Here is a 22,753-nt window from a genome sequence, read left to right as displayed (position 1 = left end):
GCTGCAACAAGAGACAAGACGCGTCTTGGATCACAAATAGGGATGCAGAGCGCATGCGCAGTGCGCTCCGTTTACTGTAGGATATTCACCGTGGAGGAAAAAAGGGGGCAGGCAACAAATCAGGCTTTTTAAAAACAGCAAAAACCCGACTTGTGCAATGTAAATATCCAACGGGACGGACACGAAATAGGATTATCAACAGGTAGGGTTTTTTGATTGGTTTTGATATCGGATGTCTCTCTCGTTTTCTCTCTATTTTTTGGCCTTGTCTTGTGTGGCGGCTGCGATTCTGGGCAATTCATAGCGGGGACTTGGAAATTACTCTAGTCGAATGGACGTGCGGATCTGCTACACTGTTATGCTTCAACCAGCCGACTGGGATGCACCTGTTTCATGTTTTTTCTACTGAAATCTATCGGATTGAGCCGCGCGTAAAATAGTCCACTGACAGTCGGAGGACGCACATTAACGCGTAAGTAAACCCAAACGCATTTATTAATGGAATCAGTCATTACCACAGTCTGTGTTAATATCTAACGACATAAGAAATGCATAGAACAGCTTGTAATATTGTGATCAGGGGGCTTGTTATTGTCGTTTATCTACCCATCCTTTCAAATCCATCGCGAATGATATTCACACCCGCACATTAAAAAGCTGTATAATGGGGGGAAAAAATGCGGTCCACAGTGTCAGAATTACACATTATGTTCGCTCAACTCTTCGTAATTAGTAGTATAAAAGACGATATGGAAAATGGAGTCTGCCTCAATAGACGCCCTAATGAGAACACCGCTTATTAACGTAAGACCCGTAATCCAGTTAACCTTTAATCAGACAAAAACACGGATGCTTTATTATGGATGCCCCCCCCTCCGTCGATTTTCTCACAATGCATGCAACGCGAGGCAGGGGCGAGTTTATTCGAGGCATCCACCGATTTTAAGAGCCTTCCTCTGTTCTGCAGGGTGTAGGGTGTGATCAAGAAGAGCTTATTTTGGACTGCATTTCTCTAGAATGTTGCACCGCGCGCTGGAAAATGTCCCCATCCAATATTAAAAAAAAAAAAAAAGAAAAAAAAAGCAAAGCTTCTTCTTGACACACGCGGGTGGAATAGATTTTAAAAGAAGAAATGCGTCGTTTCCTAATGAAGGCTGAACGTCCCTTCGCTTCGCTTTTGTTCACGACATTCCGAAGTCACACATAAGAAAATTCTATCACAGTAGCGGATTAATGCTTCAGTCTAATCAAGCTCCATCACTGTGTCTGTGTTTTTCTCTGCTCACGAAGTGGCTGAGGCAGAGCTCTGCCCACAGCCACTCAAAATGTGAAAATTTAAGGCAAATAATTAAATAAATAAATGACAGGCAGTAGAAAATTATTGCTTATCACATTCTAGATTGTGCAGCTACAAACAATGCAGCTATTGTTTAGGACTGAATGCTGATGGGTGGATGATATTTTTCAGGGCTTTTTTTTAGGTGTGATGAGACAAAGGAACAAAGGATGCCTTAGAGGAGAGGTTGCCTATATGCCTGGAAACCTCTTCAAAGCACACCGCCAAATGGATCTAACGCCTCCCCCTGCCACCTCTAGATCATGATACTTGGCTGAAGCTATTCCACTATCTTTATGATCCCTCCTCCATCTATGGCGAACTATAGCCATGCAGGGGACCACACCATCTTGCAGAATGTCTCTCCTCTCGCCACGTTCCTCAAACTGACCTCTCTTGGCTTCATCATTGGCGTCGGTGTGGTTGGAAACCTCCTGATCTCCATCCTGCTGGTCAAAGACAAGAGCCTGCACCGAGCACCCTACTATTTCCTGCTAGACCTGTGCGCCTCTGATATCCTGCGCTCTGCCATCTGCTTCCCCTTTGTCTTCACGTCGGTCAAAAATGGATCTGCCTGGACGTACGGCACGTTGACCTGCAAAGTGATTGCCTTCCTCGGGGTGCTCTCCTGTTTCCACACGGCGTTCATGCTCTTCTGCGTCAGCGTCACCCGGTACCTGGCCATCGCACACCACCGTTTCTACACAAAGAGGCTAACTTTCTGGACGTGTTTGGCCGTCATCTGCATGGTGTGGACCTTATCCGTGGCTATGGCGTTCCCGCCGGTGCTGGACGTGGGGACGTACTCTTTCATCCAGGAGGAGGACCAGTGCACGTTTCAGCACCGCTCCTTCAGGGCGAATGATTCACTGGGCTTCATGCTCCTGCTGGCACTCATCCTTCTCGCCACACAGCTGGTTTACCTCAAGCTCATCTTCTTCGTCCACGACCGCCGAAAGATGAAGCCCGTCCAGTTTGTGCCTGCCGTCAGCCAGAACTGGACCTTCCACGGGCCGGGCGCCAGCGGGCAGGCGGCGGCCAACTGGCTGGCTGGATTTGGTCGAGGCCCCACCCCGCCTACTTTGCTGGGTATCCGGCAAAACAGCAACGCAGCCGGCCGCAGGCGCCTACTGGTATTAGATGAATTCAAAACGGAGAAGAGGATTAGTAGGATGTTCTACATCATGACGTTTTTCTTCCTGGCACTGTGGGGGCCCTACCTAGTTGCCTGCTACTGGCGGGTGTTTGCAAGGGGCCCCGTGGTTCCTGGGGGCTACCTGACAGCAGCCGTGTGGATGAGCTTTGCTCAGGCTGGGGTCAATCCTTTCATCTGCATTTTCTCCAACAGGGAGCTCCGGCGCTGCTTCAGCACCACACTCCTCTACTGCAGAAAATCCAGGTTACCAAGGGAACCCTACTGCGTTATATGATGGTGTTTTTTTTTTTTCTGTGCTTTTTTTCTCATCTATGTCTCTATTACCCTGATTGATCTTGATCTGGGCTCGTTCCCACTGTACAGCGCACTCTTTCTATCTCTCTTCTCTTCATCCTCCAGTTTCCTCCTGTTCCTCCTTCTCCTCGCCCTTCTTTTCAGAGGTGGAAGGTGGACTGCCAGTCACGAGGCTCGGCCGGGGGTGATTGAATATGAAATGTATCAAACGTGGAGGCTGAAGGGAATAGGAATGCACAGGAGGTACGGATAACCCTCCTGTGTTTATGTTCTAGTAAACAGACGACGTGGATGGCCATGCCAATGCAGAGAAGCAAAAAGTCAAAAACAAAAAAAAAAAGAAAAAAAAAGGAAAAAAAAAAAAAGAAAAAGATTTGACAAAAACGCTGAAAACAAAACCTCTTGCTTTGGATATTTTGAAGATGCGTTATTCTGTGAGGTGTGAAAAACATACAAATGAAAAGAAAAAGGAAAAAAAAAAAGAAAACAAAACAAAGAAATGATACCTCTCAAGGAATCACTGGAAATGTTTTACATTTTAAGAGTTGCACTAAAAAGAAGATGTAAAGATGCTTTTTTTGGGTCGACGGTTGCCAGTTGCATTGCAAGGACAACTTTTTTTCTCCATTTTTTCCCCCCCAAAACTAAACAATGAATGCTTTAATTTGCAACAGACTACACAATCGCTGTAAGTAAAGCAAAACTTGGTGACTGTTGGAATACACCTTCACAAGAGGATAAAATGGTTTTAATGTAAGTGATATCTTTTTCATTTACCGGGCGGGGTCTTAACGAAGGGGATTTACAAATGTGTGGTTGCAACTTAAAACTAGAAATTATTTCTTGTAGTTTTACGATCCATATGTCCCTAGTGTCTGGCATTGTTATTTTCTTAACACCTTTTACAAAAAAAAAAAGAGGAAAAAAGATGAAGTGATGTTTGGTTTAAAAAAAAAAAAGTTGCTTTTAAGAACAACCTTGTGCTTAAAAAAGACATTGAAGAAGTAGTTAAATGTTCCATCATATCCATGTACCTAAACACTATCATATTGTTACAGTATTGCTGATGCCACTCCGGTTGTTCTTGCCTTAATGGTTATGATATTGTCATGTTTCTTGGTTGTTTGAATTTCTTTTTCATCCACTCCTAAAAAAAGCTGTTGTTTTAGATGCAAGGGGGAGGTTTTTTCATTTTGTTTCTTTTTGTTGATTTGTTTTTTTTTTTTTTTTGTTTTTTTTTTGTTTTCTTTCTTTTTCTCACATCAGCGTAACGTGCATGTTCATTTTTAAAAGCTGGTCCACTCCCATGAGAATCACAGGCCATACACTGAGCAGCCCATTTTTATTCTGCAATGGTTTGCTACACCCCACAGAGTGCTCAGAGCACAGGGAGCGTGTGTGTGTGTGTGTGTGTGTGCGTGCGTGCGTGCGTGCGTGCGTGTGTGTTTGTGTGTGTGCGTGTTTGTCCGCCAGTGGGATGCATGTGTGTGCATATCACAATGAGTGCGCGCGCGCGTGTGTGTGTGTGTGTGTGTGTGTGTGTGTGTGTGTGTGTGTGTGTGCGCGTGTGTGTGGATCAGACAACAGTCACTTCAAGACCAGAGCCTTAGTATGAAATCTTGCACAATTTGTAAAAAATGTAAAAGGAAAAAAAAAAAAAAAAAAAAAAAAAAAGACATTTAAGGCACACCGTCTTGTTTCTACTTTCCCTACATTTGCTCTCTATTGATTGTTTTCAATGACTTACTTTTTTTCTCTTGTGGCCATTTTAATATTTATTATGTATTCTTTTTTGTATATTATAGATAGATTGTGTGTAAGTATGTGAGTCTTTCATTTTGAAGTCCCGAATGTGAGTACAGTTTGAGTTAGGATTGCATTTGCTGAAAGTTAACTGTGTAATCTGTTGCTTTTTGAAAATAAAAAGTTTCCATTTTGCAAAATGCGTTTTCTTTTAAACCCTGTAATTGGTTGGAAGATACAGAATGTAGCTGAATTAGCAGCTGGTAGACAGGATTTCAAATTGTGGGAGGATTCTTGTATTGTACCGATAATAAATCCAATTCTAACAAAGTGACTTTCAACAAAAGAATCAATTGTTTAATTGATAGAAAAGAAAATGATACTGGGAAAAGGCATAATCCTCCTCCTTGGGCCCTCTGGCGGCCCCAGAGGAGACCCCCCCCACCCACATTTTGAAAACCTAACTTGATGAAGGTGCTATTGATGAATTTACATTTCTCTCAAAAAATGTATTTGTTTTCAACCGGATGCCACTGCAAAAGAACTAACACGCGTATTTTGTATAAGGGGGCTTTTTGTTGGTTGGTGTTTCGATGAGAACTTTCTTTGAGCGATATATGTTCAAGGTTTTTATAAGAGAGAAAAGTTTTCAAACGTGTCTCTTTCAGAACTCAGTTTCTTCTGTCACTCGAGTCCTTGAGACAGCCTGTCAAAACAGTATATATGCTAAACCTCGTCACTGAATGTGAAGAGTCTTTGACATTTAATGGGAATAATCTCCGTGCATACATCCCTGGGCACGCTCACCATTTCCGTTTGTCATTCAGTGTCAAAGAGGAATACCACTGAATTTCAGAAGCATAATTTATGCGACTCCCATATGGAATAATATCAGACCTCTGTGGAATAACGAATACCCTTCCATTGAGGCCCGTGGCCATAAATGACATCGCGGTTTGTTCCATTCTCTCAGTTTTAAGGTCACATTGATGTGAAGCAGCATCGAAATTGAACTTGGTGGGGGGGGGGGGAAATCTGAATATGTGAAACCATAGAAATGGGAACAAATGAATCTTCTTCTTTGAAATGCAGTCTGGATTCGCAGGAAACGTGTAACCTTAAATGCTTCATTAAGAAACAATAGAAGCAAATTATCTCAAAAGTTCTCAGTGAAAATTAATCAGCTTATCCGAGCATAAAGTTATTGTTTTGCCACAGCTGAATGTGAATGAAAAGAAATGAAGTCTTTTGAGATGATCTGGTGGAATTTTACAGTTTCTGAGCAAGGATTTAAAAACCAAATGGAGACATTTATTTAAAATTTAGTGGTATTTCTCTGGACAGAAAAACCTAACTACAGTATTACGAATAACCACAGCTTGTCCATTCACAAGGATTGAGTGTGTATTGATCATTAGAATATTTTGAACTCTTCATTTTGAATCTTTAACTGACTGGTGTCCAATTGTACTGTTTTGTTTCCTCCTTAAAAACCCATTCAGGTGAATAATGACCTTTGTCTTTGTGTCCGAAAACACAAAATATGATGCTGAAATAGCTTGTAAACACTCCAGGTAATTGCACACTGGACTGCAGGTTCTGCTGATGAAAAATACCTATTAGAGGTCCATTTTCATTACGAGCCTTGCAATTACTGTTTAATTTTGGACATTGATCACTAGACCCAGAATGGAAAATGAAGGTATTATGGGATTAGTTTGATCCCTGAATTTTCAAAGCTTGTTTTTTTTGTTTTGTTTACTTGCTGATAAAAATATGACTGAACATGACATTTCTCTGTAAACCCAATGTGTGCTACTTGAGACTGGAGCAGAAATTAACTCCTCACTTATGTATATTTTAGCCTCATTCGGTGTATGCAAATCACAAACGGTGTCACTTCTGAGCGCTGGCCCAATTTCTCCCATGTTCATTTGCGTGCCCCAGTAATTCTGTTTCTCTGCGCGTCTGAGGGGAAGATGACAGGCAGAGGTGGCCGGCTTGAAAGCGGTTCATTCTGGCAGACAAGCTCACACATTGAACTCTCTTTCCCTCTGAGGTACCAGGCCTCCCGAGAAACGCTGTGAAACATATTGTTCACAATCAAAGCAATTACCATCTGACCAGTATCAGTTCTGAGCGCTGGTGTTTAGATCATGGAAAAAAGAAGAAGAAAGAGAGAAAGAAAGGGGGGGGGGGGGGGGGGGGCGGGGGAGAGAGATCAGTTTTGTGGGGTGATTTTGATGCTTTGCTTGGAATAGTTTTCATTAACTAATTATCAGATGACTCCTCTCTGAGACTTTGGCTGTAAATGAATAATAGCAACGTCCTTAATTCTATGTCAGTCTTCTTGTATCTCAGTGTCTTTGCATACACAATTTCACTTTTTTTCATACGCAGCCAATGAGTTCTGAAAAAACATCTCACAATAGGCCTCATTTTCTGTCTATAATTTTAATAAATACCATCTGTTGACTGACAAACACTGATTTTTTTTTTTTTTTTTTTTTTTTGAGAGTGGGGGGGAAAAAAAGCTCATCTTATGTGAGCCTTTCTGTGCTCTGAAGCCGCTTCCTGTTTGTATAATGAACGCTGAAACCTTAATTAAAGTGTAGTAAGAGTCCACGCCGAGAAGCACTCAGATATGGAAAGCTGCCTTGAATGGAACGAAGTGGACGACTCAACCTTCTGACAAGCGGCTCACAAAAGAGACGGAGCCGGTTTTCTGTCTCGGCATCGCCCGGCTCTTCAGCGTTTGTTTGATTTTGAGAATGCGGCTTTAAATGTGATATTTCAGTCTGTTTTGCAGGAATTTGTTTCATTTCATAAACTGACATTTACTCGGTTTTCTGTGAATTATTTGATCAAACCGCCATCGTTATTTTTGCTCTTTGTGTGAGGGGCGTGTGTGTGTACCGTGATTCCTCCTGCGCAAATCAATCCAGTGCGGTGGAACAGTCTGTGAAGCCAAGCTGTACACTACCCGGCTAACTGTCTTAAAAGTGCAGAACTGCGGTAGTTTTCTCTCTAATGGCCTGTGCAACTTTATGGCTAATGTGCAACAGCAGATTGGTAATGGTCAAATGAATGATAATGTGAGGATCGCAAACGCGCAGCTGCGTTCTCGTGCAGAGGTGCCACCTCCGATTCGACTGTTTTTATCTGATTTTTGCAGATGTTTGGAGTTTAATCCTGTCCTGTGGTCTGCCACTTCGTAATCCCTTTTCTCTATTATGAATAAATGTGATGGCTCAAACAGTCAGACGCAGCAACAATAGAGCATGTGCTCAAACATCTGGCCCAACGCGAGCAAATTAAGTTGGATGAAAATCGAGCGTTGCCTCAAAAAAAAAAAAAAAAAACGCATGATTTGAAGAATATAAAACGCCTTTATAGTGGGACACTGTGTGATGATAATAACAGTAAGATGTTAAGTAAAGGAGGCGGGAACATCCAGCTGAACAGAACATAATGATCTCCATTCCTGTGGGTGGTGGAGGTTGGGTTCAGTCGACGTTGCTGCCTTCGTTGTCTGATGAGAGATCCCAATCGGCTCAAGCCATACCCCACACGCTCGTTTGTTCCAGAGGGGGGAAAAAAAAGAAAAAAGTTTGGGTCGCCTTCACATCGCCTTCCCAGCCTTCATGTCTTCATTTCCAACGCCCGCCCTCCTCCAACTTCAGCAGCCCGTCATGCAAATGCCTTACATAAAGAATATCCCTGCTTTAAATATTAACTGATTAAATTGCGGATGGAGCTTCAAAGGTTCTGTCCTGCATATTTAAACAGTATTTTTTTTTTCTCTTCCCCTATAATGTGAGATTTAGTAGTTGGTTCATTTCACTGGAAATCAGCTTGAAGCCGTTTTTTTTTAAAAAAGGGAGGTTTCTTTCTGATGTTCTATCTTTGGCATCACACCTGTGTAGGAATGTTTCTCTGGGCTATCGGGAGGCTTCTCACTAGGTTCTTTACAGAATATGTTAAAGCTGGTTTGTTTATTTGGGACTGCTGGGTTAGATAGAAGAGATGACAGACTTTTTATTCAAGTCAATGCTGCAGGGTTTTTTTTTCATGGTTTTGTAGTGATTTTTTTTTTTTAATCACTTTCATGTATTGTAGAGGATTTGTAGATTATAACATGGTTGCTTCAAGGAATAATTGAACCATTTTAACACTATAATGTGCTTATATGATCCCACTGTACACTCCTGAATCAGGTAAAAGGCAATTAAGAACATCGAAGAGTACTTTTAAGATGGATTTTGTTACAATTAAATAAAGTTAGTCTCATTAAAAAAGTCAAAGTCAATCCAATGTTTTCCCCTATTTCCAGAATTGATGTTCAGCTAAGCTAAATAACTGCTGTTTCGAATAAATATGGACATGTGCATTGCATAAAATTCATATTTGTCTGTCTGAAAGCCAACAGGCATCCTTCTGAAAAGGTGAGGGATCTGCTGATTAGACAATTGACACACTGTTGCTGTCTGCTCTTACCTCACGTGTGGGTGTTTTATTGAGATGCATATACTCACACCCATGCTCAGTGTTTTATATCTGCTGTTATTCCTCCAAGCGCTGCTATCATGGGCGCGCAGAGACGGAAAATATGCCCTCTGTGTTTATGCTTTGATATCGGTATATGCCTTCTGCACAATGTGCTGCGCAGGACAAACCCGAGCAGGGCCGAGCCCGCTGACGGGAATGTAAACGTCCGAGCATAACGTTAGCCGGTTTGAGCAGAGGGGAGGCCGCCGCCGCCGCTGCAGTCTGTTTGGAGTACAGGTCAGGATGTAAGCTTACACAGGTCCTGTTTCTTTACTGTTAAATCCTCTCGGTTGCGCCGGGAGTCAAGAGTAAACACGTCCCCCTCGGTTGCTAAGACTCAGGATGAGTGATGGAGTAACGAATAGATCATGATTGGTGGGTTAGTACTTAAGCACTTGTACACCAAAGTTAGAATATGCGGAAGGGAGAGTACTGGTTGGGAGTAATCCCCCAACGAGGATTACCCATGTCTTTCATGCTAGATTAAAGGGTCCCATGATACGCAGCCGTGCCATCCGAGTCCTGATGGGAAATCAATGCGCCGCATGACAAATTATCGGCATCATCTTTGTCATCTTTTGTGATGGTTGTCTGCTTGATAATGAGTGCGATCTGGACGGCTTTTCTGCAGGCGTTCTCCAATACTCCAGCTCTGGTGCGGCTGACCAATCACCAGCCAAGTGGTCTATCGCTGTTTGTTGCTCTCTCTCTCTCTCTCTCTCTCGCTTGCTCTCTGCGAGTGTGTTGAGATAATCATCTTATTCACCAGGCGCCCCACACACACACACACACACACACACACACACACACACGTGCTTCCAAAGTCTGAAATGATGTGGATGATGTAGCTACAGTAGTCCACAGAGAGGAGGAGAAATATTTGGGTCACGAGGAAATTGAAAAGAGTGTTGTGATTATTTGATTTCTCCACCAGTGAGCTCGCCCGTCCTTTTATTCTTCTTTCATTGTACTCAAATTATACCCAAGCTTTGCTGGATAAAACTGACAAAACTAGCAAGCACGGCAAACATTTTCCTAACAGACTAAAATATTCAGAATCTGCTATCAGGCTTATAGGGGCTTTCAGAGCATTATGAGACGCAGCGAGGAGGCTGAGACTCCCGTGTATTTTCACATTTTGCAGAGGGGCAATCTGTCACGATGAAAAGCCAACATATACATTATGATGCCTATTTACAACATGCAACCGGCTGCTTACATCTGCTCGCAGTGGGGCACATCTGCCCCCGCGGGAGCACGGAAAATTCATTATTAAAGAGACTCAGGCTGGATGTGATGTAGATGCATTCAGAGGCCTTTTTTATTTATTTTTTTATTTTTTATTTTTTTTTTAAGGCTCGGATCCCTTTCAGCTTTTAATAAAGCTGTTCCGAGGAAGACATCAATGTTTATTTATTTATTTATTTATCCAATTTTTGCATCATGGCAATTTAGGGGGAAAAGTGTTTAGGGGTGTTTATGCAGGCGATTTGTTCCCACTAATTCGGCATGTTTTGTGATGAATCCAAGGGCTTTTGGATGGGGGATGGGGGGGGGGGGCTGTGTGGGTGGAGGAGGGAGTTAATCCACTCGTTTTCTTGTGTTCCAGCCTGTTCAGCACATTCTCTCTCTCTCTCTCTCTTTTATTTTTGGAAACATCTCATTCTTGTGAGTCAAGCCCGGCGTGCTCACAAAGACTCGGTCTAGCGTGCTCTCGCCTCCCCCTTCCCTTCCTCCTCCTCCTCCTCCTCCTCCTCCACCTCCTCCTCCGTGTCTCTGCTGTTTATGATATTAAAACATAGGTGAGTCAGGCTGGATTAGGCATAACTCTTTCTGGAAGGGGGAAAAAAATAAAAACGGCTTTGTGAATCGTGAATTGCACCATATTTACATAGTTGACAGGAAACGAGTGATGTGTCTGCTTCCACGGCTGTAATAATTACCTGAAAGGAGCCTTGATAGGGGACTGTTGCTAATTTGAGACTCCAAACACACACCTCAAAGCCTTTAGGGATCCTTCGTGGAGTAAAATCAATACAATAACACACCCACAATTTTTTTGCATCCATCTTAATTTGCCGACCAGCGTTGATGGCAGCGCTGACTGATGATACCTGACTTGAGCAATAGCTGTGTCACCTGCATGCCCGTCGTTACTGTTGTCCGCTTCCTTTCTTTACATTTTTCGACGGGCCGCGGCGGCTCCAAAGGAGGACCGGCTAATTACCGCATAGGCAATGCAGTGTCCTTTCTTCGAAGAGTTTTCTTGCAAATGAGGCAGATCACTTCCAGGAAAATCTGTTAAATGAAGTTGCCTTGGAAACACCAACTTATAAAACAAGCACTTACATCACCCTGCTGGCACAGCTTCAGGTCTGAACACAGGGTTAAACAGCCGGCTTGGACCAACATCGTTGCTTGTTTTGTGTACTGGATCATGGAAGAGTTTTTTTTTTTTCCTCCTCTCTCTCATTTCACATCTGTTTGCACATGAGGAAAAAGAATGACTGATCACCGATTGTAACAAATCAAATGCTTTGTACAGTGTTAAAAGAAGGAGAGCATTTGATTTGTTGGTTAACCTTTTATATGGTCCTTTAAAAACCTGGAAATTTGTGTTTGTGTTTGTAAGGTGCATTTTCTTTGTTTCAAATAATTTACAGGAAAGGCACCAATAAGTACCGACTTTAGCCTATTCTTTGTCTTGCTCATTTAAAATTAACACTGTTTTTTGTTGGTGTTTGTTTTAGATAAGTTGAATTATGACCAAAAACAAACCATTCATTCATTCTTTCAAACGAGATGCTTCCCTCATGGGATGTTGTTGTAGCACTCTGAAACATCCTTGAGCTCTAAAATTCTAGAACCACTTTAAAATTGTAGAACTTCAAAATAATTCACACTTGGTAATAGAGAACCCTCACATATTGCATATATTGTCTAAAATTTCCCAATTATCATGAAAAATGTCACACATTCCAGAACTTTTAAAATAGCTGTCGATTCTAGAACTCGTCAATATTCTAAAGCTCTCACAGATTCTAGATTCCAAAGTTCCAAACTTTCTGAAACTCCAGAACAGGAGTGTCAAATTCATTTTAATGGCAGTATCTGGTGGAAAATACAAAAACCCAGTAGTGCTCCTGCAAGTCTTTCAGCTTGGTTGATTGTTTCCTGGGCTGGATTAGACCCTCCTCGTGGACCGGTTTTGGCTCTCGGGTCTTATGTTTGACATCCATGTTCTAGTATATTTAAAAATCCAAGAACAGTCACAAATGAGAGCTTCCTCCTTTATTTTGTAAAACAAACAAAAGGAAATGTAGGAATTCCAAGAGGCCCGATACAGCGTCGAGAGTTTAATTTGCTCACAGAAATTATTTGACTGTTGAGAAAAAAGAGTTTCGTGGAGCAACAATTCCCTTCTGAAATCTCCATTTCAAGTTCACACTGATAAATATCTGCAATTATACTGATTTGTTTTTCCTTTCCTTTGATTGATTTTCATGGTGTCCTATTTCCTTGAAGGCAAAATTAATAAGTAGCATTTTTAATAAGTTGCGTTATTTCATGTTTTCATCGTAATCACAAGTGTCTAAAGTGATGTTCTGTTACAAAGTCGCCTGGCTGTAATATTGCTTCTCTCAATAGCCGTCGCGGTGAAAAGTAATTTCCTACCTTCTGTGTTCAAAGGATTCAATTTTCCTCTTGAGGAATTATATTTGCAGCATAAATACAATATCTTTCTTCTCACACGGCGTTTACACTGTTATTTGTGAAACTTATATGCCTGCGATGTTTAGGTAAGTTGAAGGTTGTTAGCAGGGCGGATTATTTAACTCCCGACGTGCTTGATCTGCTCTGTATCTCAATAACCCCTGATTTTGTGGTGCGGTAATTATCATTAGGATTACCCACTCGCTCTGCAACTCAATGGTCCCCGATGCCGTTTGCATCTTTGTGTGGCGTTCAGAGAGCGGTTGGAATGGCTTTGAAACAGGGCAAAAAGCCCTGAGCAGAGCAGCGAGGAGCCGTCATCGTTAGTCATCAGCAAACAGCACACGGGCCGCCAAAACTTTCCCTCTGAATCACTGCAGTCCTTCCTTCAGTGGGAAAAAAGGACTTACAGGAGTCTCATAGAAAGTTACAGTGATATCAGTGCAATGGTTAAAACATATTGTGACTGTAGTGTGCAGACTGCTGGTATAGGCTGAGATTATGCTCAAGATTAAAAACCACAGGAATGCCATGGAAGCAAAGACGTCATAGGTTTTGACCTGCGTTGCAGCAGAGTGAACATCCATTTCTCGATATGATTGTGAAGGTTTAAGCAAGTCATCACTCTTGTGATTTGTTTTTTTTTTTTTTTCTTTAAACCAAAAACTATCATCCGCTTGAAATTAAACTGTATCCCCGTGGAGATTTTCTCTATCCCTGTCTGTCCTAGAAACAGAGGAGATGATTTCTTGATGTAAGGAGATAAACATCTCGCTGTTTGTTTCTGAAGCTGTGAATTCTGAACATCGGAGATCACCTGAAGAGAGGACTCCAGCTTTATCCTTCATCAGCCAGTTAGCCAGCTCCTCTCCATCCGCAGTGGCGTGTAGGACATTTACAAACTCCGTGTCATGTTTTAGCAATAAGCGCTAAAAGGGTTTCCTTGCCAGGATCTTCTTCCCTGGCTTGAAACATGAACAGCTTCTGGGTTGCCACATGAGTTAGCACAGCAACAGCTTAACATAGCAGGGATGCATTTTTAAACAATCTGATTGCCGCTCTGCAATTATACAGGAAATAACCCATGCTGAGGAGCCGCGCTCGCACGGCCAAGTTTGAAATAAACAGACGTAAAATATTGAGACGATGACTCAAGATGGCTCACTTTGAAAAGACTGCAAACACATTTTCACTAATAACTGGACTGATTGTATATTCATATGTATAAGCCATTATTATGTTTTACTGCTGGGTGGGTGGAAAAAAAGGGTTGCAAATATTCATCAGTCATAAATGAATGTATTCATGTTGTTCTCAGTGTTGGAAATAAGTCATTGTAAAGTAGCCCTGCAGTTGTGGCGTGTTATATTTATTGTCTTTCTTCATCCTGAGCCAACAGCTCTATTGTTTCTTATTTTGGTTGAACATTCATTCTTTTATTTCAATCTTATTTACAGTGAAACAGGGGAAATATGAGGTTGAAATGGTGTGTGTGTGTGTAAAAAATTATAAACCCAAAACTCTTCATCTGGTTTCACTCTGATCCATCAAGTAAAATTTCATTGTCGTTTCTCAACTCGGCAGACCACCTTGACCATTTTCAAAAGGAGCCTCATTTCATGTCTTCTAATTCTCCGTTTTGCCGGCTCTCCCCTCTTGACATTTAACTGAGCCGTCTCTGAAGGGTGCCGGCCGCAACCCACCACACGGGTCAAGAGGCTCTCCCTGGATAAATGAGATCAAAAAATCTGATCGCTGCCTCCGATTTATTTCAATTAACGCTGGGTCACACCCGCACAAGCAACCGGCAAAAAGACTGTGCTAATCAAGTGGGTGAAGCTAAAGCAGAGACGGACAGCTGGAGCACACCCGACTGGCGAGGTGGATTTAACTTGGCTGCATGACAAAGTGAGTTTTTGTTTCACTGAACAAAATAGAAAAATTGGGTTTGAACAAAATTAAAACAGTTGGAGAACATCGATTGCATGATAGGAAGGATATATCTGAAATCAGAAATCGCACAGAACGAATGGGTTGATGTGCAACTTAGAAGTCAATGAAACTTCCACGAATCCGAGATCGTTTGGGAAACCTTGCATGAAACACTTGGGGGAATGCAGTGTTAATAAAATCAGCCCAATCAGCAGGTTGCCCAGCAGCCGAGGGCCGTGGCGTGTCACTGATATGATTAGCCGCTCATCCAGCGCTCTGATCCCATAGTTCCCCGACATGGAGGATGATGCATGCACGATGACGCTGTCGGCGTGACCTGCACGTGAAGCCTCGGCGCTCGTAGTGGAAACAGGTCGCGTGTGAGGTCGACGGCTTTTCATTTCGCACCGTCGTCTCCAAACAAAAATGGATGGATTCATCACAGCTAACATGCTAGCTCGTGCAGGATGGTTGAAGTGGGAAGGCAGGTTTGCTTAATCTCTTGCGGAATCATTTGTACATAAGGATCTTGTTGTTGCTAAGCAACAGTTAAAGACCATTAAGAAACGTGCCATCTTTTTTTTTTTTTTCTTTTTTTTGCTGGAATTTGAAACATTTTTATCTTCAAAGCGCCACGCGCCGTCAGAAAACGCACAACAGGATGCCCTTTCAATTGCGAACGCCATAAAGAGGTCAGCCCGGTAAAGGCAGCTCCGCCTTTGATGTGTAGCCTAATTTTCCCAGTGGTGTAGCTGGGTGGCTGAGGAGCAGCTCAACTGGAAAGCCTCCAGATTTGAATATGCATTAGCGCCGCTAATGGAATTGCTGAAATCAAGAAGCACGTCCTTGATAAATCAGCCTAAATGGATGGCGTGGAAACACTCTCTGCTAAATAAAAGGCTCACTTATTGCCGCTTTCGTAACCTTTTGTGACCTACGTGGCCAAATTTGCAAACGATGCGCTTTTTTTTTTTTTTTTCCCATGAATGATGCTCAAAATAAAGAAAAGAGAGAGAAATAAGTCAGACCCTGACCTAAATCTCAATCTGGGTAACTGACTTGCAGCTATCGCATGACAGTTTGTTGAAAGGGAGAAAAAGAAAAACTCCAAATGCAGAAACAGCAGCGCATACCTGTCCTCTTATTCAGGGGTGAAGCAGGCAGTGGCAGTGACAGCTTTTTCACAATTAAACTGAAATTCCTTTGCTATCGATGCCACCGTTCCGGAAAAGTTTCAGACAGGCTAAACAGTTGTTTTAGACAGCAGCTCTGCAGACTCGGAGCTGCAATGCTTCACCTCAAGAGACAAGTGGAGGGGAAAAAATACAAGTACTTTAAGCTTAATTAAAGCAGCGCCGCATGGTGATCATTATAGAGGTTATTTGGGGCGATAACTTTTAACTTTTCTCTCTGTTAACAGCTGTAGCTGGACCTATTTAAGGCCAATTTTGTTGTAAAGTATTAGTGGCACCGTGTTTTACTGTCTACCGTAGACTGATACCATTGTTACTGAACTGAGGGTTAACCAAGGGGAATTCCTCCCTGGACGCTTTACACCTGCTTGCTCCTATTTGGCGCTTTTCTGGAAACAATGAAGCCATTTAATGAAGCATCAGCGCTGTCAGCTCGTAGCGTGCTCTCTCATTGCAGGCAGACTGTCCTCACTCGAACCCGCGGAGCAAACGCTGAAAATAAAGCCCATGCATAATTGAGTCATCTGGACTGAAATAACACTGCCAATTCAGAGCAAAAAACATTCTCCAAGGTACCGTGAATGCAATCACAGAGCATGAACTGAAGGAGATGTCGTGTTGGCTTACAGAGCGATGACTCGGGCTTTCAAAAACGTGGCGTGGAGCAGAAACGTATTATGTTTGTGACATTTCAGTCGCCGGACGAGGTAATTAAAGGAAGGAGACGAGTGTTTTCTCAGTAAATACGTGATTCTCAGGCGCCCCGGGCGCGGTATTCTGTTTTACTCTGCTGACGGGATGTCATAACGAGAGCAGAGCTGATACTCGGGGAGGCGGTGGCTGATAATGTGCATTGGCACATTGGGACACAATAGCTTTGAAAATGAAACTGTCAGGCTGAGGTAGTGTGCCGATCACCGAGAGAGAGCTGGAGTATTTCTGACTTGTCTCATCTGGTTTCTCTCCTCTATCTCTCTCTCCTCCCACCTCCTCCTCAGACAGACGTATTCTCATCTGCAGTCTCACCGCATTGTGTTGTGTGAGCTATAAGCTGAGGCTGCTTGAGTGTCTCTGTGGACTTATCTTTTGACTTGGGCCTTTACTTCTGACTTTCAGCTCCTGTGTCACTCTCAGTTCAGAAGCTGCGGCTCAGTGGCTTACGCAGAACAATGCTGCATCTGTATTCTCGGGATTTTGCTAAATGTTGGTGGGTAGTTGTTTTCAAATTAGTGGGGAATTTTCACTTTGTTGCTGGTGCTGGTTGTCAGTCTTAAGCTACTCGAGCGAATATTGATTTTGGTGAAATTTAGAAGCTAATACGATAAAAAATCTGTGAAGAAGAAATTAGTTGGACTGATTTAAAACTAAGATTCTTTATTTGTTTTGATCATAGCTTTATTGACAGTTATCACACAACAGAATTGTGCTTTTTATCAGCTGCTGCAGCCTTTGTATCTTGAGAATTACACAATAACTCAGGCAAGACGTGGTGAGAACATAGCATTGATTTACAGATACACATGTATTTGAACTTTTAAAATAAATGAATAAATACTGCCAGTAAATCCAACTACCTGCTGAAATCAATACGTTTCCGTAGAAGCATGCTACAATTTTATGCTCATTTTACTTCTGTTTGTTCGCTGATCAACAAAGAATTTCACCCAGAGCGACATCGTGTGCAAATAGCAGTATTCAAATGAAGGTTTTTTGGTGCATTAAGTTATGTTTATGGAAGAAAAATCTGCCTGGATACTTATTTCTGTGTACATTTTCTTGTGTTCACAGTAGACTGACTGGATGAAGGGATCATACACAGCGATGATCCATCACAAACTCAAAGCTTTGGGAAAAATAAAGAGTAACAGAAGATGTTCAGGAAAAAAAAATAGTAATAGCAGAAAAAACATTTTTTACATTCTATTGAAATGTTTTGAAACACACGCAATACAGATGTTTTCAGATGTTGTAAATTGATGTATTGGCAGATTTGGGTGACATAGCAAGATGTGTGAAAAGGTTAAACCTGTCAGTGGAATAAGAAAATATTGTTGAGTAGAACCCCTGTAACATCCTATGTCCACCTCCAGTCCTCCTCGAACAGCCTGCGCTTGTGAACAGACCACAGCGCTCGCCTCGGCGGCCGTGTGATTCTGAGCCGTCTCATGGAGTGTGAAGAGGAAGCCGTTAGATTGTGGAGCGGGCTCCATCCGTTCCCACCCTGACCGCAGACACGCAGGTTACAGTGTCCCTGTCGGCCTTATCTCCTGGAGCACCGGCTCAGCCTCAGACCCGCGGCTCGGGTCCGGGCCCCGCTCAAGATAAAGCCCGAAATAGACCGCTCTCAGTGACAGCAAGGCAGCGCCAGATAAGGCTGTTGTGTCCACGGCTTTGAACTCCAAATGGGGGGGAGGGGGTGAGGGAAGGAGACGGTAAGAGAAATACCAATGTGGCGAACGCGAGGACTGTTCGCTGTTGTTCGCTGGGGGTGTTTGCCCTTTGCCCTTCTCATTCAAACACAGATAAAAGGCGTTGCGGTTTCCAGATGCACAATTCTGTTGCTGTAGCTTTTCTCCCTTCTGAGGTCATTGATTAAGCCTATTGACCCGTGTAGTTGAAGCCGCGGCCAATTTGCTCCTTGTGGCTTATGCTGATAAGAAAATTACCTTTCACCCCTAGTGCACCTGTGTGCAACAATGCACAGTGCTAAGACGTGCAGAAGCCTCCGGATGTTTATTCATGCTCGCCTTCGGCATATTATTTAGACTTTGTCGGATGGCGAACTGCAAAAGTGCACCTTAAAAGGTTTTCCCCCCCGTTGGCATGCAGGAGCTAATCAATAGCTGTGCGTCTTAGTAAATTAGATCATGTAGACAAGAGGCAGTAGTCAGCAGAGCCATCCCAAAGTAACCCCTTGCCTGGTTAGTTCATTCTCCATTAGACAAAGGCCTGGAGTAATTGAATTGGCCTGTACAAGCTCCGGGCTCGGCCTTCGCTTTTTTGCCTTTGACAGCATATATTCAGGTCTGACAACTTTATACCCCAGCCAAGAGCCAATATCTGAGTATTTTTATGTGTCAAAAGACAGAGCAGCTGTTAAGACCCTTCCGTCAGGAGCCACATGCGCCCTATTTTCTTGTCAGAAGTCGACTGCTTTACTCTCTTTTTGCAGAAGACGCCAGAACCAGACAAGCTAAAACTCTTTAAATCAGACATTAATCACTGTCTGTAAGTTTATGTAATAAATATGTGACAGCGTTCAAGCGCTCGGAGCTGCCAAACTTAATGAGACATTTCTGTTTTCTTTTGTTTTTCGGCGGTAAATGAGTTGTTGGAGCAATGATGAGATGTAAGCTAATTATCTGCTCCCGCTAATCAATGGCAAAGCCCAGCCGCGGTATGGAAAGAGCACTGCAGACACAGAAAGAGAGGGGGCAACAGAGGGAACGAAAAGCTCCCTCTTTCAAAAAAAAAAAAAAAAAAAGTGCACATGAAGAAATTCACTTACCGGATTGCTGATGAGGAGTTTTTGTGGCGTTCTTGGTTCATAAATTTATCTGCTAATATCGAGCATTCAAAGCAGAGAGGATAATTAGGACTCCATTAATATACCCCTGTTTGCCAACCCCCCCCAGAATCCTCATTATTCTATTAACTTCTGTATCTTTTGCTGGCATTGGCTTGGAAACCCAAACCCTTGTCTTGTCATGTTGTAACCTAAATTCCATGAGATTACATTATTGCTGTTATGTATTTGATTTTTCGAAGGCGAGCTTCACACTTATCACGCCAGCATTGTGCGTATATCATCCTGCAGTGTCACATACAGAGAAATCCCATCACGGCTATGCTGGGATCCTTTTAACAGAAGCAACACCATCACTTTCCCCATCGCACATTCTTCACACTCCTAATCCTTCAGTCATAACTGCATGCTATGTTTATTTTTCGACTTGTTCGCTCGCAATTGCACTGAGGTAGGATGGTGTGAGATGAGATGGAAAACAAGGGAAGGTTTCATAAGGAGAAAGCAGGACGCAGAATTCAACTTGCTTTTCTTCTCTCTGTGAACAGCATCTGTTAGAAAACTGTTGTTTGCTTTCACGGGCTGTCTTTGCAAGCTGTATTACAATTTCATATCTGGTCTGGACTTCTGAAACTGCGCTCGTTGTTATGCAGCAGATTAAGCTTCGTGGTGTATTATTTTAGCTATCGTCTTTTCTCATCGACGAGGGTCAGAGGCTGGAGCTGCTTTCCATCTTTGTTCTGCGTTCAGTATTTAATCTTGGGGTGTGTTTGCACTTGTCGGGCTTAGTCTTACTAAAAATGAAATCAGACGCGATTGCTGCATTAGAGCGTTGCTTTGTGTGTGAATTTTTCCATCTGAACTCTACAGCACATCAAGCGGAGGGAGAACGCTCGAGAAGTCTGCCCCCAAATGACCTTGGCTGCAATTAAATTGAAACTCGACTGAAACCGAACACAGCCGGGACGAAGACGTCTGCAGCACAAGGCTGGAACAAGACGTCAGGAGTGTTTATTTCTTGCAGCGTATCTTCTCTGTTGATATTGGTTTTTGCAATGAAATGGTTACTATCTGTGTTCTGAATTATTCATGCACTGTGACAGATACCACAATAATCCCACATGCATTGAATACATCACATTTTACCTGCATCTTTTGTTATGAAGTGATGAAGGATATGTCGACATGGACGACTCATTGGTCACGACAGTTAGTTTAGTCTTTCTAAAATGCGCATTTCTTCTCACACCATTTGGGATACAAAACCAGAATTAATTTCCAATGAATGGATCACATCGGCTCTTTCTGACTGTTGTAATCACAGAGAAAAAGAAATTGTGATCATGCAACATAATAATTACTCGTGGGCGTTCCATTATCGAGCTCTGAGAGCAAAAAACTGCTGTCTCAACATGCAAAGCATGAGCCCAGTATTTTCTTTCGGTGTCTTTCCCAGAGTGTCTTCCTGCGACAAAAACATCCAGTGGTGTGTGTGTGTGTGTGTGTGTGTGTGTGTGTGTGTGTGTGTGTGGCCATAATCCCATGTGACATGGGCAGTCGAGAGGAAGGGATTGGAAGGCTTGGAGAAAAAGACAGAGGATGGCATGGCTGCAGAGAGAGAGAGACTGTCCCTGTTTACAGAAATGTAGTGGCGTTGGATGCTAGCTAAATAGTAACCATTTACGTCTCACTTCCAGAAAAGACGGCCATCAGACCTTGTGCACAGATCCAACGCAGCCTGAGCACTGCTTCAGTCTGGATGCTTCTCAAAATCCATTTAATTTACCATTTTCATTTTTTTTTTTTTTTTTTTTTTTGATCAGCTTTGTTCAGCGGCGAGCGACTACCTGAACTCGTGGAGACAGATGAACAAACACGTATGAAGCGGAACACCGCAAGGGAGCACAGTCAACAGTCCCTCTCTCTCTCTCTCTCTCTCTCTCTCTCTCTCTCTCTCTCTCTCGGTTCGGCTGCGTGGGAGTTTAGTTTATCACGTTTGGAAAAGCAGCGCACTGTGTGCAGACAGTAAAGTGCAATGATGAAGTCGGTGCAGCTTGTGGTCAGGAGAAACACGCAAAGTATTATTTCTAATCATTTCCCATATTGCCCTGCAGTCCGGCTGCCGCTCAGTGCGCAGTGGTAAGTAGCTGGACTCGTTACAATTCATCATTCATGCTCCGAAGCCTAACTTGTCAATGAAAAACCATTTCTTTGACAAATAGACCGGCCATGATGGAAATCTTACACCACAGAATGACTAATAGGGATTTGGGTTTTATATTGCTCAATTTCTTCGGTCGTTCCCTCCTGTCACTCCGGCTTTCTTACATTCCATCTATTAATCCATTCCGCACTTCTCCTCTCACCCCTTCATTCTTCTGGTCTTTCTCGCTGTCATGCGTTATACCCAGGCCGCTCTTTTGTTTATCCCTCCATCTCTCCCCGTCCCTCCCTGCCTCCATTTCTCTTTGATAATGGGGGCCTCCGTGCGGGATTCTGCCGCCATCCATTCCAAGCAGAAGGTAATGGATTGTGCGCGGGACCTGATCTGGCTATGGATGAGCCACGCCGTAGGTGTCTGAGTGGGCGTTCAAATGGATTCGGCGAAGCTCGCCTGGAATAACACACTCTGTCACCGCGAGCTTTTGTTTTTGCAGGTCCTCCGCGTTCACCGTCAGCAGCAAACCCTCCCCCCCCGCCGCACCTCAATCCTTCCTTCAAAGAGGAAAAGTCTTTAAAATACGACAGCAGAGTGCCAACATCTCGCTGTCTGGCTGTTTCAGGGACACTTTGATATTGTCAGGATGCTTCTCTTTAGCACTTCTTAATCCCAGCAATGCTGAAAAAGCACTCTGCTCTGTTTTTTTGGTTTTTTTTTTTGGACGTGTGTGTAACTTTGATCTCTTATTTTGGAAATAAAAGGACAAAGAAGCAGGTCAAGAGGACTGCAGAGACATCCTTCAGTGCCACCAATACCAGGAATCGTAAATTGCACAAACGAGTCAGTTGTTGGTGGTGAGTCCTGCAGATAATTTGCTCCAAGCACTTGCGTCCTGTCACTGAGGAGCAGCGACTTCACCATTTCCAACACAGCAGCTTGCAGATACCTGGAAACCAATAGAAGCCAACATCTGGCGATGGATACTAGACGGAGATGAAATGCATGCTTCTGGCCTGTCTCCCTATCCAGAAGACGTTATTTACAGTCCCACAGAAATATGCATCCAACTCAAGGCTGCTTGAATTTCCCACATGACACGTGCGGTATTGTGCGCCGTGATGTATAGGCATGGATTATTCTGCCGTCACAA

At 43.0% G+C, this 22,753-nt stretch overlaps 1 protein-coding gene across 3 annotated transcripts; it reads left to right on the top strand.

The window, feature by feature from the left end:
* Nucleotides 1–3,705, top strand: gpr85 (G protein-coupled receptor 85). 3 transcript variants are annotated; one of them, XM_030113409.1, is made up of 2 exons: nt 1–202; nt 1,482–3,705. In XM_030113409.1, exon 2 carries the CDS (start codon nt 1,633–1,635, stop codon nt 2,764–2,766), a length of 1,134 nt encoding a protein of 377 aa, XP_029969269.1. In that variant the 5' UTR covers nt 1–202; nt 1,482–1,632; the 3' UTR covers nt 2,767–3,705. The 3 variants fall into 3 exon arrangements, with proteins under 3 accessions (XP_029969269.1, XP_029969268.1, XP_029969267.1); XM_030113408.1 differs by having other exon boundaries at nt 1,469–3,705; XM_030113407.1 differs by having other exon boundaries at nt 1–472; nt 1,469–3,705.
* Nucleotides 3,706–22,753: the final 19,048 nt, after the last annotated feature.

Source organism: Salarias fasciatus, chromosome 17 (assembly GCF_902148845.1).
Source record: "Salarias fasciatus chromosome 17, fSalaFa1.1, whole genome shotgun sequence".
NCBI lineage: Eukaryota > Metazoa > Chordata > Actinopteri > Blenniiformes > Blenniidae > Salarias > Salarias fasciatus.
This window is presented reverse-complemented; position numbering and strand designations above follow the sequence as displayed.

What these genes read in the sequence shown, in the direction of transcription:
- gpr85 (XM_030113409.1), top strand. Translation starts at nt 1,633, where the DNA reads ATGATCCCTCCTCCATCTATGGCGAACTATAGCCATGCAGGGGACCAC.